The 18,169-nt window shown below is 38.1% G+C and overlaps 1 protein-coding gene across 1 annotated transcript in view; it reads right to left on the minus strand.

The window, feature by feature from the left end:
• Positions 1-18,169, minus strand: part of LOC136878619 (aminopeptidase N) — a 146,403-nt gene that overhangs the window by 108,980 nt on the left and 19,254 nt on the right. Inside the window, exon 2 of the mRNA XM_067152095.2 lies at positions 16,220-16,690. Coding sequence (XP_067008196.2) covers positions 16,220-16,686 — 467 coding nt within the window. The 5' untranslated portion in view covers positions 16,687-16,690. The remainder of the gene's footprint in view (positions 1-16,219; positions 16,691-18,169) is intronic.

The following is an 18,169-nucleotide window of genomic DNA, read 5'->3' on the forward strand; positions in this document are numbered from 1 at the left end:
GGAGTTAAATCGAAAGTGCAAATGGATCAGAATAGTCCAGAGAGTAGTGAAGTGATGAACAGTACAAATGACTCTGAGGATAAGTTTACAAATCTTGAGGATAAGGCAGAAGAAAAACGAATAGAGATAGAGGCAGTAAGCGAAAGGAAAGTCGAGGAAATAGTTGAGCGGCTTGATCAGGTTGAGACCAGTATCACGCGAGACAATATCCACCTAAACGACGAAATCAGGAGCGTCAAGGGAAAAATAGAGAATATGCAAGACGAGATGAAATCCGAGGACGGAGCAGAAAGGAAGAGACCATCAAGCCGATACAAGAGACGACAACGCAACAAGCAGCGCCGAATTAAGTATGGATGGATTACCAGTGAAAGAGGGACATGTTTAAGAAGCTGACGTCGGGATACCAGAGGTTCGAAGCTACAGCATGTGAACTGGAGAGACGAGATGAGAGATGAACGAGTTCTGAAACCCAAACGCTACGTAGAGCAATTGAAACGTAAGCGAGAAAGCAAGAAGGACCAGCACTTTGCAATGTTGCAATTGACAAGAAGAAGTGGAAGTCTTGAGTTCGTAGCACATGGGGACTCAAGCAGCTGGAAACCAAAAGCTACCGATGAGATTACAGAGGATCCTGGAGGATGTTCTGTGGCTTAATGAAGGAAGACCTAACTTATCGACGGTCATCTTATGTATGTAAATATTTGTAAATATTATCACCCAGGCGCAGCTGATGAATTACATTAATTACCCGAACGTGACAGCAAATCTGAAGTTGTACCATACGTCCGGAGGCAACTTAGAAGAAGTGAACAACGCAGAAGAACTTGGGGCAACGGACGAAGAAGACGATGAGGAAGACGGAGAAGAAGATCGACGTGACGTGTCAGATGAAGAGTCGGGACCAAATGAGGAAGCCGAAGAAGTCAATTATTTGGAGAATTTGTTTTCACAGAGAGATCTTGGGGATGAAGAATGTCCAGAATGTCAGTGCCTGGAGAACTACAGAGAAGCATTGCGTCAGATAGCATATTATCTGGAAAGAGAGAACCAGGAACTTCGCCAGAAAGCAAAGGTTTGGAAACAGTCGTGAATCGATATTGCCTATTGAATATTTAGCGACGAAATGTGTCCAGTGCCTGAACCCATTTCTTCTCGGGGAGAGGGTAATATGAACCCGACAGGCGCATGATCCAAGGACCTTAGGTTGATATCGATCTCCGTAATTACGCACGCAATGCTATTAAAGGGAAAGAACGCTGAAAATGATTAATATTCATATCATTAATAGAGGTCATACCGAAACTAATTAATATTCATACCATTGAGATAGATAAATTGTGTATTTTAAAATTATTCTACGAGATTTCTTTGTCTGCGACTTATTGCGCAGTACTATCCTTTGTGTAGCGGGGGCCCCGTAGATGAAGCCAAGCCAACTTAGACCCGGGAGGGTTTACGAATGGGGATTCCCTGTAACATCACTCGAGAGAAGACATCCCTCCTCAAGACTCACGGAATGAGGGGAAACTAACTTTTTCGAAACGGAATATAGGAGCCATCTTGGATTCGGACTGGCCAACTGAATTACCTACGAGATAGAAAATTAATAAAACTCGAATTAGGGGCTCATCTCCCGATTTAAAAGGGATAAATGTTACTGGGACATTTATTTAGAGTATTTAATGTCCTCTTCCGTGATAACTTTCAGCCGAAGAAAGAATACTGTGTTGTTTCTGCGTGGAAAAGTACTGGGGCCATCTGGTTAGTCTCATGACACGTCCTCGACGGAGGGACTTCACCCCGTGTGGTAGGAGAAGCAGAACATATTTTAATTAATTTAAAGAGATTCACCGAAGGATAATTGAGTGGTTATGTCTCAATCGCACCAACTAGATACTGGTCACCGACTACCCGTACTATTATGCCTCGAGTACGCCGGGAATAGGCGCTACGCAAATTAGTGGAAGGGGTATCGCTCCCTAGTAAAAACTACTGCAGGAAGGGACAAGAGTCAGTCGGGACTCGTGGCTTACAGACGGCGAAGCTATGTGCAGTCGAGCTTCCAGCGATCTTTTGTTTGAGTGAATTTAAATTTAATTTACAAGTGAAATCGCGTACTGTGCGTAAATATTGCAGAGATTGGATAGACGCGATGCTAGTGTCTAAACTTTAAAGATCAGGGACGTGTCGCGAACATTTAATATAATTTGTAATAATATTATTATTATTACTACGGCGCTACTGTGTCGAGTAGTAACAAAGGTACGCGGAATCCGATACTGAACCGCGGATTGCGGAGTGAGGTCCGTTATCGTGGCTGGACGTTCACACTGAATGTAACTAAACAAATCTTGGAATAAATAGTGACGTATTGTGTGCCTCAGGAATACTGCCAGCGGTTTCGTCAACCTAGAACAATGGACTCCCGGTTGGAAAGAAGAATGGTGCCTCCAGTAACTGCTTTGGTGCCTATGGGTCAGCACTAAACCAGCAATGGACTTCCTGAGCTGACAACGGGTCATCAAGTGATGGAGATGAGTATTACTCATATTTAATATGACGTGATCAGATTGGGCGGGGAACAGTTATCATTACCTGACGCTATAATGTTAGAGATTGTAACTTCAGTAATGTAGATGTACTACCATGATACACGTAGCTTCTATTTACTTTATTTAATTAGTAACACGTCTGAGCAATCAATTGTAAATAAAGGTGTAATACGATAAGTTTGCATGCAGTAGTAGATTGACTTAATCATTTTATTTGGGGAAATTTGTAATTATTGATGCGTCAGGAAACCAATTTTTAGTAATTCAGAGTAATTCAAGTTAGGCTGTAGTTAGTCCAGCGTTGATAATGCATGGCTGGTAAGTAGTGTAATTTTATTCCGTGAGCACCCAGAACTACGAGATATGACTTCGGAACTGACACCACAGGCCTCCACTGACATATATTTAGATAGGAATTGTACAATTTTAATTGGCAGGCTCATCACAATTTAAGTGCAAATCGAGGAATATTTAATTCATAATTGTATTACCGTGTGACGATTTTATCAGAAATCACAATTTAGATATGGATTAATTACACCGTTATTACGAGGAAGTTAATTATGATCACGCAGTATGGTCTAATTTCCAGGTAAGTCGTGTAGGGAGATAGTGTAATGATGAACCCAATAATAATAATAATAATAATAATAATAATAATAAATTGTAATTATGGTAATCATGCAAGTATTGGTATCATAGAAACCGGTGTCGCGTCGCGGGATCATGATATTGTAAACGAATGTGTGTGTTGAATTGAAGTGAAGTATTGAGAGCCGATGTAATTTTGCTTAATGAACAATGAAGCTCAGTTTATTAGTGAACGATCCCCGAGATGGGGTGTTTTGTTAAGAAAGGGCGTTATGCCTGTGAAGGCCGAGGCCATTGACCACCCGCCGTGCAGGGGTTGGGGCAGTTGACCTAGTGAGGAGAAGTGTTGGTTTTTTTGTATGCTCGTCCGCTCGTAGAAGGGGGAGCCTTGAGTTAAAGTGAACGAGGCCCGGAAGAGTCGCCTAATAATGGAAATATTCAACACGCCAGAATGATGTAGTAGCTAATAAATGACACGGCGATTGTTACCAGTACTTGTTAGTTTACTGTCATTACTCATTTGAGGATAATGTAGCTTAGGGTTTTCAGAGTCCCACTTCCATCCAAAGGGGTGTCAGTTCAGTTCCCGACAGCTGCATTGGTACCCCAATGCTCAACCGAAGGCTGGATGTCTCACGTGTTTACTGTATATAATTTGTGTTCTCTAAGTGTTTATGTATCTTGTTGTGATTATAATTGAGTTGCCGATGGTGCTGACCATCGGGGTGGTGAATTGTATACAAGTGAGGGTCGGTTCAAACCCGGGCGTTTGTTCCACATTTTTATGAGTTCCTTCTTGGTACTTCGTTGGGGAATAGTTGTGTGTTTAGTATAGGGATTGCTCAGACTCGTTGCATGCATGTTAATCCTATTGGTCAATGATATCACATAGCCTCAGTGTCTATGATAAGTGTTTTTCCGTTCGAATCTCGTCATAATGGATCGCTCTGCGATAGATAATACTCGGATCCATCACATACGACTAAAAGTCGATAACAAACCACAACAATTGATAATAATCCATGTAATTCATTTGTATATAAATGCGTCATTACCATCATCATCATCATTAAGGCCTAATAAACCACTTGTATTAATCTAAACTTTAACCCGAATGTGTTCTCATTGTAATTAGGTATGATCCGTCTCCTACCCTGTATGCCTTTAAGCTGAGTCTAGTTAAGCGCCTATTTTGTTTTATTCCAACCCGTTAACGCCCTGTAGATATCATGCCGGAGCCATTATGTGTAGGGACGGGTGCAGTATGTATGTATGTATGTATGTATGTATGTATATTAAATAAAGCAAGAAATAATCGCCAGTGTGAAGGGCCCCATTGCCACTATCATTTCCGTTACAACTGAGTTTGTTTTCACCGGATTCAGGTAGTTTTGACTGCTTTCATGAAGGGGTAATTTCAATTTTAAGACTAAAACAAGGACATTCTGTATCACTGACACTTTTTAATCTGGCACTAGATGGGATTATGCGCAAGCTGCCAAGCAAATTAGATGGCTCTATATTCAACATAACGTCCCAGAGTATGGCCTTTGCAGACGAGGAAGAGAACTACACCGTTCTGCAAAGAGAAGCGGCTACATTTGGCTTTCTCATAAGTAAGGAGAAAACAAAATATATGATCAACACAAGAAATAAAAGCAGGCGGAGAGGGGCAGAGCAGTTTGAACGGTTTGAAAGAGTAAATCAGTTCAAGTATTTGGGAGTAATAGTCACGGAAGTTAATGTAGTACGAGTAGAGATTAAGGCAAGAATAGCGACAGGCAAAAGATGCTATTATAGATTCCATAACTTGTTGCGATCGTCAAACATCTCAAGGCAGCTGAAGTTGACAGTGTATAGAACGATTATAAAACCTGTAGTTATGTATGGATCGGCAACATGGACAATTACACAACAAATTAGAAATACTTTGGATCATAGGGAATGTAAAGTCTTGAGGAAGATATATGGTGCAGTATACGAGAAGGGTGGGGTGGATGGAGAATTAGGACCAACAAAGAGCTGTATGAACTATATAAGAATCCGTCAATAACTGCAGAAGCTGCCTCTGTGGATCAGAGGTAGAGTGTCGACCTCCGGATCCCAAGATAGCGGGTTCAAACCCGGCAGAGGTAGTCGGGTTTTTGAAGGGCGGGAAAAAGTCCATTCGACACTCCATGTCGTACGATGTCGGCATGTAAAAGATCTCTGGTGACACATTTGGTGTTTACCCGACAAAATTCATTACATCTCAGCCATAGACGCCCAAGAGAGTTTCGGTTTACTCGGTCTGCCACCTAGTGGGGGCCTAGAGTAAAACGGAACGTCGAAATTGACGAGCAGACAGCCAGATGGCGTCAGATTGAAATGTCTGCACACGGTAGCTGAGGCCATACGATTATTATTATTATTATTAATAACTGCAGATATAAAGATTAGAAGATTACGGTGGTTGGGATATGTGCAGCGAATGGAGGAACAGCGAGTGTCAAGGAAGGTGTTAGTCACCAAGCCCGAGGGAAGCCGCTCAGTGGGACGACCAAGATTACGATGGCTGGACGATAAAGAGGCAGACCTGAGAAGACTAGGAATACGGAACTGGAGAAGGCTGGCCTCTTCGGGAGACGACTGAAGGAGACAAGTGATCGACAAGGCCCAGGTGCTTCAAGGAATGTAGCGCCGGATAAGTAATGATGGTAAGTGTTCTCTCGGAGTCCTAAATGAGGGATATGGATCCACTACCATATCTGGCTACGTGAACGTTGTTTTTAGATGGCACTAAAGGAAAATAGTTTTCTTGTTGGACATTCTCACTTCTGAATCCTACAGTCGTCTTTTAGGTGCTCTTATTGCTTCATTCATCCACATCGCTGGTTGCGAAGAAGCGTGTGACTGGGGAAGATATGTTCATGCGCGTACCGCCATGTTGTGGGAGCTCCTCAGCTTGACGAGGAGATCGTAGTATGGAATTCATGCATTAACTTACAATTCGCACTTACGAAAACACCCGCCCTAGTAGATTATGACAGCCTACACAGACTACCGTGTACACACGCAATAAATATACATAATATCAAGACTGTGGTCATATCAAAAGATATAAGAACTGAACACATTTTGCACTGTACTGAACAATATATACAAATCCTTTGGATAGCCATAAAAATGAACTTTAGCATAACGAATAAGAAGAATGAAAAATAGACTACCAACAAAAATAAATATATATAAATAAACACATATTTGAAATTCAGTCCCGGAAAACAGATAAAACAGTATATAGGCCCACCGGTACCTCAAAAATGATCATGTCGCTCTCTTAAATATAAGGGCCATGATTGTAACTGATATGTTTGAACATTCGGAAAAGATACATGTAATTGAAACCTAAGCTCTACACTTTAGCTTTATTGAAAATAAAGAAGACATGTTCAAAGGACAGCAGTCTACAACTTAAGTATGATTACAGATTGTGAACTAAAAGTACCAGTCTGTCAGCGAACTGGAGAACACAATCTATACATATACAATAACATGTCCTGACTGACTGACTAACGGACACATTCATCATCGCCGAGCCAAACCTACTGGACATAAAGAAATGAAATTTTGAGGATACATTCATATTAAAATGTAGGTGCTCGCTAAAGGAGGAGTTTTGGATATTCCGTCGCTAAAGGGGTGAAAAAGGAGGTGAATTTTTAAAATGAGTGTATCTATATCTCAGAACTTTAAAAATTTACAGATGTAAAAATTGGTATTCAGAATCTCCTTTAAAAATAAAGAAACACTTATTTTTCTCGGAAAATCCCACTAGGAGGGGTGAAAAGGGTGAAGAGGGGGTTGAATGCCTTTAATGAAGATACTTATATCTCAGAAAGTGAAGATATTACAGACCTGAAAATTGATATTTTGAATCTTCTTTAAAAATAACGAAACACGTATTTTTTTGTTTTTGGAAAATCTAATTAATGGGGGTTAAACAGGAGTGACAAATGGGGTAAATTTTTAGAAATTTTAAAATGCGTGTGTCTATATTTCAAAACTTTAAAAGTTTACAGAAGTAAAAATTGGTATTTAGAATCTTCTTTGAAAATAAAGAAACAAGTGTTTTTTTTGTTTTCAAAAATCTCACTGGGAGTTGTGAAAAAGGATGAAGAAGGGGTTGAATGCCTTAAATGAGGATACTTACATCTCAGAAAGTAAAGATATTACAGACCTAAAAATTGGTATTTTGAATCGCCTTTGAAAATAACGAAACACGTTTAAAAAAAAATCAAATTAATGGGGTTAAACAGGAGTGACAAGTGGGGTGAATTTTTAGAAAGACTATAACTACAGTATATCTCAGAAACGTAAAATATTACAGACGTACTTGGGATCCCCAGTAAAAGTAAAGAAACATAGGTGATTTGTTTTCGAAACTCCACATACGGGGAACTAAAAAGGGGGTGAAATTTTAAAATGAGCATGTCTACAGCATATCTCAAAAACTTAATATGTTACAGAAGTGAAAAATGGTATTTTTAATCTCCATTAAAAATAAGAAAACGTTACTTTTGTTTCCAGAAAAACCATTTGGGTGGGGGGGTAAAAATGACTGAAAATGGGGTTGAATTCTTTTTATTAGGATACTGATATCTCAAAAACTGAAGATATTACAAACGTGAAAATTAGTATTTGGAATCTCCTTTAATAAAGAAATGCGTATCTTCTGTTTTCGGAAATCCACTTAAAGTGGGGGGAGGCAGAGAATTGAATTGAAAGATTAGTTGAATAATTTGTGATGATATTATTATCTCAAAAACGAAAGATGTTGCGGACGTGAAAATTGGTATTTGGATCTCCTTTAAAAACAAAGAAAAACTTATTTTGGGGGAAAATAATCTTGGGAGACGGTGGTGAAAAGGAGTCTAATTCCTTTTTTGAGGACACATATTTCAAAAACTGAAGATGTTACAGCCGTGACAATTGGTATTTAGAAGATCCACTACTAATAAAGAAACAAGACTTTTCCTCCGAAAAATTCACTTAACGGGGGGGGGGGTGAAAGGAAGTGAAAATAATGAATTCCTTTTATGGGGATACTTATATCTCAAAACTGAAGGTAACAGACGTGAAGATTGGTATTTGGAATCTCCTTTAAACATAAAAAACCCGCCTTCTTTTTTGGGGGTGGGGGATCAACTTAATGGCGGTTGAGGAATTGAGACCAATTGATTTTACTGTTCATAATGTACTTGATTCTGATCACAAACCGATTCTTTTTAATCTTTCCTGGGTTCGTTTTCAAGAGCCATCTTTACCTTTGGAGTTAGATTACAGTAGATTTTCCGGGCATATAAATAAAATTGTAAACACATTTGAAATAAACTATTTGGATGATTTGACCGTGCAATTGTAATTCGTATAATTCGTGTAATTGCAATTCGTATCGCCAGAAATCCCACGCACTTGCCTATGCCCGACAATGGTGCTGGTCACATTGTCAGCAATGACAATGGCAGAAGATGTAATTTACCGCCAAGTAGCGGTCTTGAATCTTGCCGCGGGGTCCAGAACATCAATAATAATAATAATAATAATAATAATAATAATAATAATAATAATAATAATAATAATAATAATAATAATAATAATAACCTAAATTCAACTAATGTCACCCACCCAAATAATAATAATAATAATAACAATAACAATAATAATGTTCTGGACTGTCGTCAAAATGTGCGGACCGCGCTGGAAACGGGTCCTGGCCGAGTAATGACTACGAATGCAGTCCGGTCGCGGGTTCAGTACCGCCAAGGCACCCAAGACGACACCACGCCGGATCTCCTCAAGGATTTGATCCATATTAAAAATGCTTATAGGAAAAGACGGCAAAGATTTAGGGACCCAACTGACCGGGCGGAATACCTGGACCTAGCGCGGGAAGTACGAAATATATTGCTGGAAAGAAAGATTGAAAAATCGGAGTAATTTTGCCGTAACCTCACAGAAAACGAGCCAGATCGCGAATTTTGACGGGTTCTCTCAGAAAACGAGTCCGATCGCGAATTTCGGCGGATTATAGATAAAACGTTAAGCATTCATTTTTAAATTTCAGTATAATACTGTAGCGAATCACGTGTATTTTGCTAGTAATCTATATATATAAAATAACTTGTCCTGACTGACTGACTGACTGACTGACCGACTGATTCAACATCGCCGAGCCAAAAATACTGGACATAAAAAAATAAAATTTTGGGGATACATTCGTATTAAGATGTAAGTGCTCGCCAAGAGAGTATTTGTGGATATTCCGTCGCTAACGAGGTGAAAACGGGGGTGAAATTTTAAAATGAGTGTATTTATATATCAAAACTTTAAATGTTTACAGATGTAAAAATTGGTATTTAGAATCTTCTTTATATGTAAGGAAACACGTATTTATTTGTTTTCGGAAAATCCAAATAGGATGGGTGAAAAAGGGGTTGAATGCCTTTCAATCAGGATACCGGTACTTATATCTCAGAAACCGAAGATATTACAGACCTGAAAATTGGTACTTTTGATCTCTTTTAAAAAAGAAACACGTATTTTTTTTGGAAATTCCAATTAATGGGACCGTGAAAAGGGGGGGTGAATTTTTAAAATGAGTGTATCTATATCTCAAAACTTTGAAAGTTTACAGATGTAAAAATTAGCATTTAGAATCTTCATGAAAAATGTAGAAACACGTATTTTTTGTTTTCGGAAAATCCCAATAGGAGGGGTGAAAAGGGGTAAAAAAATGGGTTAAATGCCTTTAATGAGGATACTTATATCTCAGAAAGTGAAGATATTACAGACCAAAAAATGGGTGTTTAGGATCTCCTTTCAAAACAAAGAAACATGTACTTTTTGTTTTAGGAAAATCCAATTAATGGGGGGCTGAAAAGGGGGTGAATTTTAAAAATGAATGCATCTTATATCACAAAACTTTTAAAGTTTATAGATGTAAAAATTGGTATTTAGAATCTTCGTTAAAAATAAAGAAACACGTATTTTTTGTTTTCGGAAAATCCCAATAGGAATGATGGAAAAGGGTGAAAAAGGGATTGAATGCCTTTAATGAGGATACTTATATCTCAGAAACTGAAGATATTATGGACCTGAAAATTGTTATTTGGGATCTCCTTTAAAAATAAAGAAACACATATGTTTTGTTTTTGGAAAATCCAATTAATGTGGGGGTTGAAAAGGGTGGTGATTTTGAAAATGAGTGTATATATCCCAAAACGTTTAAAGTGTACAGGTGTAAAAAGTGGTATTTAGAATCCACTTTGAAAATAAAGAAACATATTTTTTTGTTTTCGGAAATCCCAATGGGAGGGTTGAAACAGGGGTTGAATGCCTTAAATGAGGATACATATATATCTCAGAAACAGAAGATATTACAGACCTGAAAATTGGTATTTGTAATCCCCTTTGAAAATAAAGAAACATGTATTTTTTGTTTTTGGAAAATCTAATTAATGGGGGTTAAACAGGAATAACAAATTGGGGTGAATTTTTAGAAAGACTACATCTACAGTATATCTCGGAAACGTAAAATGTTACAGACGTAAAAATTGGTATTTGGAATCTCCTGTAAAAGTAAAGAAACATAGGTGATTTGGTTTTGGAAACTCTACCTAAGGGTAATTAAAAAGGGGGTGAAATTTTAAAATGAGCATTTCTTCAGTATATCTCAAAAACTGAACATGTTACCGAAGTGAAAAATAGTATTTTTTATCTCTATTGAAAATAAAGGGACATGCATTTTTTGTTTTCTGGAAAACCAATTTTGGTGGAGGGGGTAAAAGCGACTGAAAATGGGGTTGAATTCTTTTAAGTGGGATACTGATACCTCAAAAGCTGAAGTTGTTACAGATGTGAAATTTGGTATTTGGAATTTCCTTTAAAAATAAAGGAATACGTATTTTTTATTTTCGGAAATCCAACTAAAGGGAGGAGGAAACTTGAAATACTAGTTGAATTATTTGTATGAGGATACTATTATCTCAAAAACGAAAGATTTTGCGGACGTAAAAATTGGTATTTGGAATCTGCTTTTAAATTAAACAAACACGTATTCTCGGAAAATCCAATGAAGGGTGTGGGAGGTGAAAAATAGAAAAAATTGATTGGTTGTATGAGGATACTTACATCTAATAAAAACTGAAGTTGTTACAGACGTAAAGATTGATATTTGAATCTCCTTTGAAAACAAAGAAGAAAGTGTTCTTGGGGGTAATCATTTCGGGGGCCGGTGGTGGAAAGGAGTTGAATTCCTTTTATGTGGACGCATATCTCAAAAACTTAATATGTTAGGGTCGTGATAATTGGTATTTAGAAGATTGTTTACTATTAAAGAGACAAGTATTTTTAACGGGAAATTCACTTGGGGGGGGGGGGGAGTGTGAATGGAAGTGAAAAAGTGAATTCTTTTTATGGGGATACTTATTTCCCAGAACTGAAGGTTACAGACGTGAACACTGGTATTTGGAATCTCCCTTAAACATAAGGAAGCACGCCTCCTTTTCTCTGAGGGGTGGGGGAATGAATTTAAAGGCAGTGGGGTGAAAAAGGAGTTTGACGAATTAATTTTACTGTTCATAATGTACTTATTTTGATCATAAACTGATCATTTTTAATTTTTCCTGGGTTCATTTTCATGAACCATCTTTTCCTTTGGAGTACATAAAGTTAGATTACAGTAGATTCTCCTGGCATATAAATAAAAATATAAACACATTTGAAATATTCGATAAGAATGATATTGACCGTGAAATTGTTCACCTCTATAATAAGGCCAATAATTCACGGAAGTATATCATTCGTGTCGCCTGAAACCTCGCGCACTTGCCTACGCGCGACGATGGTGCTGGTCACATTGTCAGCAATGACAATGGCAGAGGATGTAATTTACCGCCAAGTAGCGGTCTTGCATATTGCTGTGGGTTCCAGACCATCAATAATAATAATAATAATAATAATAATAATAATAATAATAATAATAATAATAATAATAATAATAATAATAATAATAATAATAACCTAAATTCAACTAACATCACCCACCCTAATAATAATAATAATAATAATAATAATAATAATAATAATAATGTTAATAATGTTCTGGACCGTCGTTAAAATATGCGGACCGCGATGGAAACTGGTCCTGGCCGGGTAATGACTACGATTGCAGTCCGGCCGCGGGTTCAGTACCGCCAAGGCACCCAAGGCGACACCACGCCGGATCTCCTCAAGGTTTTGATCCATATGAAAATGCTTATAGGAAAAGATAGCAAATATTTAGGGACCCAACTGGCCGGGTGGAATACCTGGACCTAGCCCGGGAAGTACGAAATCGATTGCTGGAAAGAAAGATTAAAAAATGGGAGGAACTTTGCCGTAATCTCTCAGAAAACGAGTCAGATGACGAATTTTGGCGGATTCTCTCAGAAAAAGAGTTAGATTGCGAATTTCGGCGGATTATATATAAAACGTTAAGCGTTCAATTATAAATGTCATTATAATACCGTAGCGAAGCACGGGTATCTTGCTAGTCTATATATATTTGAAGAACACACAATCTTTTATTCTCTGTTACCAAAACAATGGATTACAAAATGTTCTTTTAAGTGCTGGAAAGTGAATCTTCTCCTATTATCTCTAAGGACAGATTTATATTGACTGAAACTGCGTTAAACATCAGAAGAGGTAATGAGGGCATAATTCAACTTCACAGTATCTGCTGGGGTTAAATCCAATGTTAATTTTACACATAAATTTCCACACAGCATTGCAGCAACCTTTGTCATTTCTCCATATCCAGGGTGCTTTGAAATTACAGTGGCCATCTTCATGTTTGCTACATCTGCAACTTTACCTGTACCACGATTTAGTTGTTCCACAGTTTTATTCACAATTTCACAACTTTCAGAAAGTGAGAGATGCGAGTTTTGGAACCTTTTCAGTGTTTTTTGATGCATAAATAATTATGCTGTATGTAAGATAAGTCATATCACACACTTGTATCGCAGACGACTGTTTTCGCGGCTTCAATTGAGGCTGCATCTTCAGAGTCCATGACATGCAGAACGTTCTTAATACAGTCTATATATTCAACATAATATTCAACCGCGTTCAGCCACGTACTCCACCTAGTTAGAATCGGCATAGGCGGCAATGGAATCTCTGGGCACATTTATTTCAAAATATGAACTCTTCTTTGGGCTTCGAGAAAAACTTTTTTCACTGAGGAAATCAATAAATCTACATTGGGGTAACTGTCTCTTACCACCTCTGCCACACGATTAAAGGCATGTGATACACATGTTAAATGAGTCATCTTAGGATATACAACACGTAATGCTTCTCGGGCTTTTATCATATAATAAAAAGTAACACTTTATTATACTTAACGCCCTGTGGCCAGAGGATACCCATAGCCTAATTGAACAGTTTTGCTATAGTTTTGTTATCGCACTTTTCTAGAACATAACAGTGTAAGAGAATCCGTTTACAATAATCTTCGCTTAACAAACCAATGATTACATTGCCAATTAGCCTGCCTTCTTTGTCTGTTGTCTCATCAATGGAAACCCAGATTGGACCGTCTTTAATCTCTTGCCTTATCTTCCGAACAGTTTCATCGTATATGGGTGAACAGTACGTTTTTCTGAACGTTGACTCATCCGGGGTGGATCGTTTAGTATATTTCTCTAGGAATTCCCTGAAGCACTGATTATTCAGTTTGAAGAGACGAATGTCAGCAGAGATGAGAGCACTGCAGAGATCGGTGTTGAACTCGGACGTTACACTGGAAGTTGCTGGTTGTGTCAGAAACAACTGTCTCTGCTTGGAATCTCGTTGTTTGTTAGCCTGGTGTTTACTGCTTGAAACGTGCTGTTGCGCAAGGAACCTTTGAGTAGATGTCACTGTACAATGACACAAATTACAAAATAATATCTTACTGTCAGTTGATAAACCATCTTTAAATTCTGATACGTAACTTTTCAATTTTGAACTGGTTGACTGAGCTACTTTAGGCATATTGTAACAACGTTAATGTCCTCAATGAATATCAGTATAAAACTGCACACACTGAACGTACAAGAACACTATGGTACGTCTCACTGCTAATTCAAACTGTGAATGACTGGTAGTGAACTAGATGGAGTTATGAAGCAATCAAAGGGAATGCCCGAATTACGAACTAATCCGGAAACCACTAGCACATCGTCGATGAATGCCATTTCCCTAGTTACGAAATTATGACACAGACACAGTCGATATTATGTAACGCAGCTTATCAGGGCTGTAAGTGTGATTCAGATAGTCACGGTACTGACCGGCTGATCTCCACCACTTCCGGGCTCAACCTCTCTCTTTCTTCGCACCGCTTATCGTCTTCTTTTATTAGCCCAGACGTGGACAGGCGTGATAATGACCTGCACGCCAGTTAAAATATTAATTTTTCGAATATAGATTTTTAATTTATTTCTCCATTATTGAGAGGACTGCTAATTTAGCCGAAATATGGACTATATTGATTTTAATGACAAAGAATATGGAACATATGTGCTAAACTCCAAAATATGAAAAAATATGGAAAATGAATACTCCATTTTTCAACTCCACACGTCATGATTCGTAAAGATAATGCAAAATATAATTAATTTTAGCTTCCTAAAGAGATATGTATTTACATATAAATCCGTTCCCTGGTAATTATGTTTCAGGCACAAATTATGTGATAGAACACATTGCGAAAAATCACTGTCTAATCAGTTTGTCATTTTACATGTATGATTCAAGCACAAGTTTCACGATGAAACGCAAAATATTTTTTCATCGAAGAAAACCTGCATGGTCAATAAGACCTTTTTCACTCTGTTCCCTGATGGTTGGTCTCCTTCCAAGTGGTAGTAAGGACTGAATGTTGTTGATAGGACCGCCCTCTTTTGAGGATGTTGTGCTCCTTCCTCGGTTCTATTTGAATGATGGAAGTCGAACTCTTGAAATCCTTACGGTGTTGAGTATTTAAATATATCTTGCTTTCCATAGTGAAGACACTAACATCCCCAGGTGTCATCATGATTAAATGAAATTGTTGAAAATGTTTAGCCTCTCTGATCATTACCGCAACTTCTTTTGGGTCAATTGTTGGACACACGTAATACCTATCTATAAAAACAAAGAACTAGTACGAACGTCATGTCAAGTTGTTGGCAATAACGACTTAACTTACCCTTTTGAGTGGAATAGGTTTCGGAGACATTACGACAACTGAAATATAACTATGACTAACTATGCATATTAGCTAAAAACAAGGTTTACACGCAGTTGACTGTCGACAAATGGGAAAGGTTATACCTAACTCCACCAGAGGCACGGGCTGACTTACTACCTGCTCTATGCTGCACCTTGTGGACTTACCACAGGTCCCATCTTGCATCAATCGTAGTAACAAATTTACTCTACCAGTGGACTTGTTACCTTTTTCATGTCCGTGGTATGAACGTTTGCTACTTTCTCCATGAAAATACGATATTTTGATAGATACCACGTCTGATACCACTATCGAACACGAAGGAGTATGAGGATGAAGCACTCGAAGTAACAGAAACTTGTGAATTGTTTTCGAAATAAGTACGCCATTAAAAATAAAAAGTCATGCATTGCGAAGATGCAGAGGGACTTAAAATTAGTTCAGAATTTTAAATGCATCTAGATAACAAATTTGCAAGAATTTAGGTAACCCAAACTTCTCTTAGATTTCTTTTTAAGTTAAGAAAATTAAATATATTTTCATTTTGTTCCAAGAGAATTTTCAGTCTGCCATACACTGTTTTGTATTACTGAATTAGGGCTACTTTTAAACTTAATTTTAGTGATGGAACTTCGTTTATTCTTCAACTACATCCGTGAGTGTTTATGTGAAAAATGTATCCTCAAATCTGTTTTACTTTTTCCTAATAGTTGACACTTCTTAATAAGAGAGATTTTTAAATCCTCAAAGGTGTCCGCTACAGTGAAGCTTCGCAGTATCTATCACTCACCTGGTTCCTTCAGAAACATCGTAGGAACTCTTGTAGAAGCCATACATGTCGTCATGGAGTTTTCCTGTATAATCAATTTCAATGGTGTATGTCTTGTCCTTTTCTAGTTGGCTTTTGAGACTAAGGATGAGAAAGTCTCTGTCTATGTCATAGGTGAAAGCAGAAGAAAGGTCACTGCCATCACCACCGTCCTCTTTCACCGAAGCGGTAGATACTTCAATGTCCTTCGAGTGCAATTTTATTTGGTTTAGAGGCTTTTCAGGGGCTTGTACCTTAAGAACAACTTTTCCAGTAAAAGATGATTTTTCCAAATCGGGAGCAAGTCTTATAACGTAACTGATTGGTTTTGGAGTTTCTTCCGGTACCAGTCTGTAGGAGGTGTCTCTGGTCACTGGCCAGCTGAAAGGAGATCCGCAAACTGCAGAGACAAGTGCAGCGGTGAGTAGCACAGGCGTCCAGGCAGACATAGTTCTGGAATACAGAGATCAACACAATGGTTTAAATACACCAGTGATAAGGATGAAGCCTACTTAAACCATTCAAGCCGAATATATTTCTTGTTTAAGATTTCGGTCATATTTTAAAACATGATTTGCAACTTATATATTTATAAAGATTTTAAAAATATTATTTGCGTTGGTTTGAGTACAAGTAGTCCGCCTCTGTGGTGTAGTGGTTAGTGTGATTAATTGCCACCTCCGGAGGCTCGGGTTCGATTTCCAGCTCTGTCACGAAATTCGAAAAGTGGTACGAGGGCTGGAACGGGGTCCACTCAGCCTCGGGTGGTCAGCTGATTAGAGGACGGTTCGATTCCCACCTCAGTCTCGTCCTCCTTCACAGTTGTATCCCTCAGAACCAAAGTCTTACGCTCTGGGACACTGCCCTTGAGCAAGGCCAACTAGATAGACAGGCCATAAGGCTCTCCCTCCACTTCGGGCGCTACATCACACAAGTCGCCAGCCGCTTCACTTCTCGCCAGTGACTCGTAGGCTGATCTGAACCTCGCAGCAGTGAGGCTATCGATGGTGTTGAATGATTTAAACGTGTGTGAACATTGTGAATTATGGCCACGTCGTGTTGTATACCTGGTTGTAGAATCAACTACAGTTCAAAACAGCCTAATATTTCAGTGTTTAAATTTCCTACTGACTTGTTTCGGAAACAAAAGTGGATCATAGCCATCCATCGAACCGAATTCGTCCCTTCAGCAAGCTCAGTTACGTGCATAAAACACTTCGACGAAGTTTCGTAATTAGGGGCGATTCTGTTAAAAGACCTGATGAGTCTATTTTAACTTTAAAACCTAACCATTTAAAACTCTCAAACGACGCTATTCCTAAGTTTGAAAATGTGCCTGCCTATCTGTCTAAAAATCTTCCAACACCGAGCAAAAATCCTATTCAAAGACAAGAAGAAATTGAAAAACGGGAAGAGAAAAGAAAGAAAGAAAGCTGAGGAAGAATATGACAGGATCAAGGACTTCGATAACGTTCAGGGTAATTTCAGTATTAAACGCAAATTAGATTTGGACAAAGTTTTCGTCAATTTTAACAGCCAAAGTCTCTGTATTTTCAAAATGCATATGACTGAGGAAAATATTCAGAAAATTGGTACTTCTTGAACATTAAACGAGGCTCTTGATTTTAAAGCCATTAAACATGATATTTTCATGAGTGATATCGTGCATTAGGTGACGGGGAAAAATATTAAAATGGTCAAATTAGAAAAGTATTTGTAACTTCCTGTTTAGACCTGCTTGTAACTCAAAAGTGACTGTCCACGACAAAATAGAATCTGTGCACAAAATAATCGATGAAATTGAAAGTGAAGTTGATGAGTGTATCATTACTGATAAATTATAATTTTGTAAGGAACAGTTAAATATAGCCTTTGGAAAGAAAGTATCTTACTCCTGTATACTAATAACATGGTTCACTTCAATTTTTTTCG

The sequence above is a fragment of the Anabrus simplex genome, chromosome 1 (assembly GCF_040414725.1).
Source record: "Anabrus simplex isolate iqAnaSimp1 chromosome 1, ASM4041472v1, whole genome shotgun sequence".
Classification (NCBI taxonomy): Eukaryota; Metazoa; Arthropoda; class Insecta; order Orthoptera; family Tettigoniidae; genus Anabrus; species Anabrus simplex.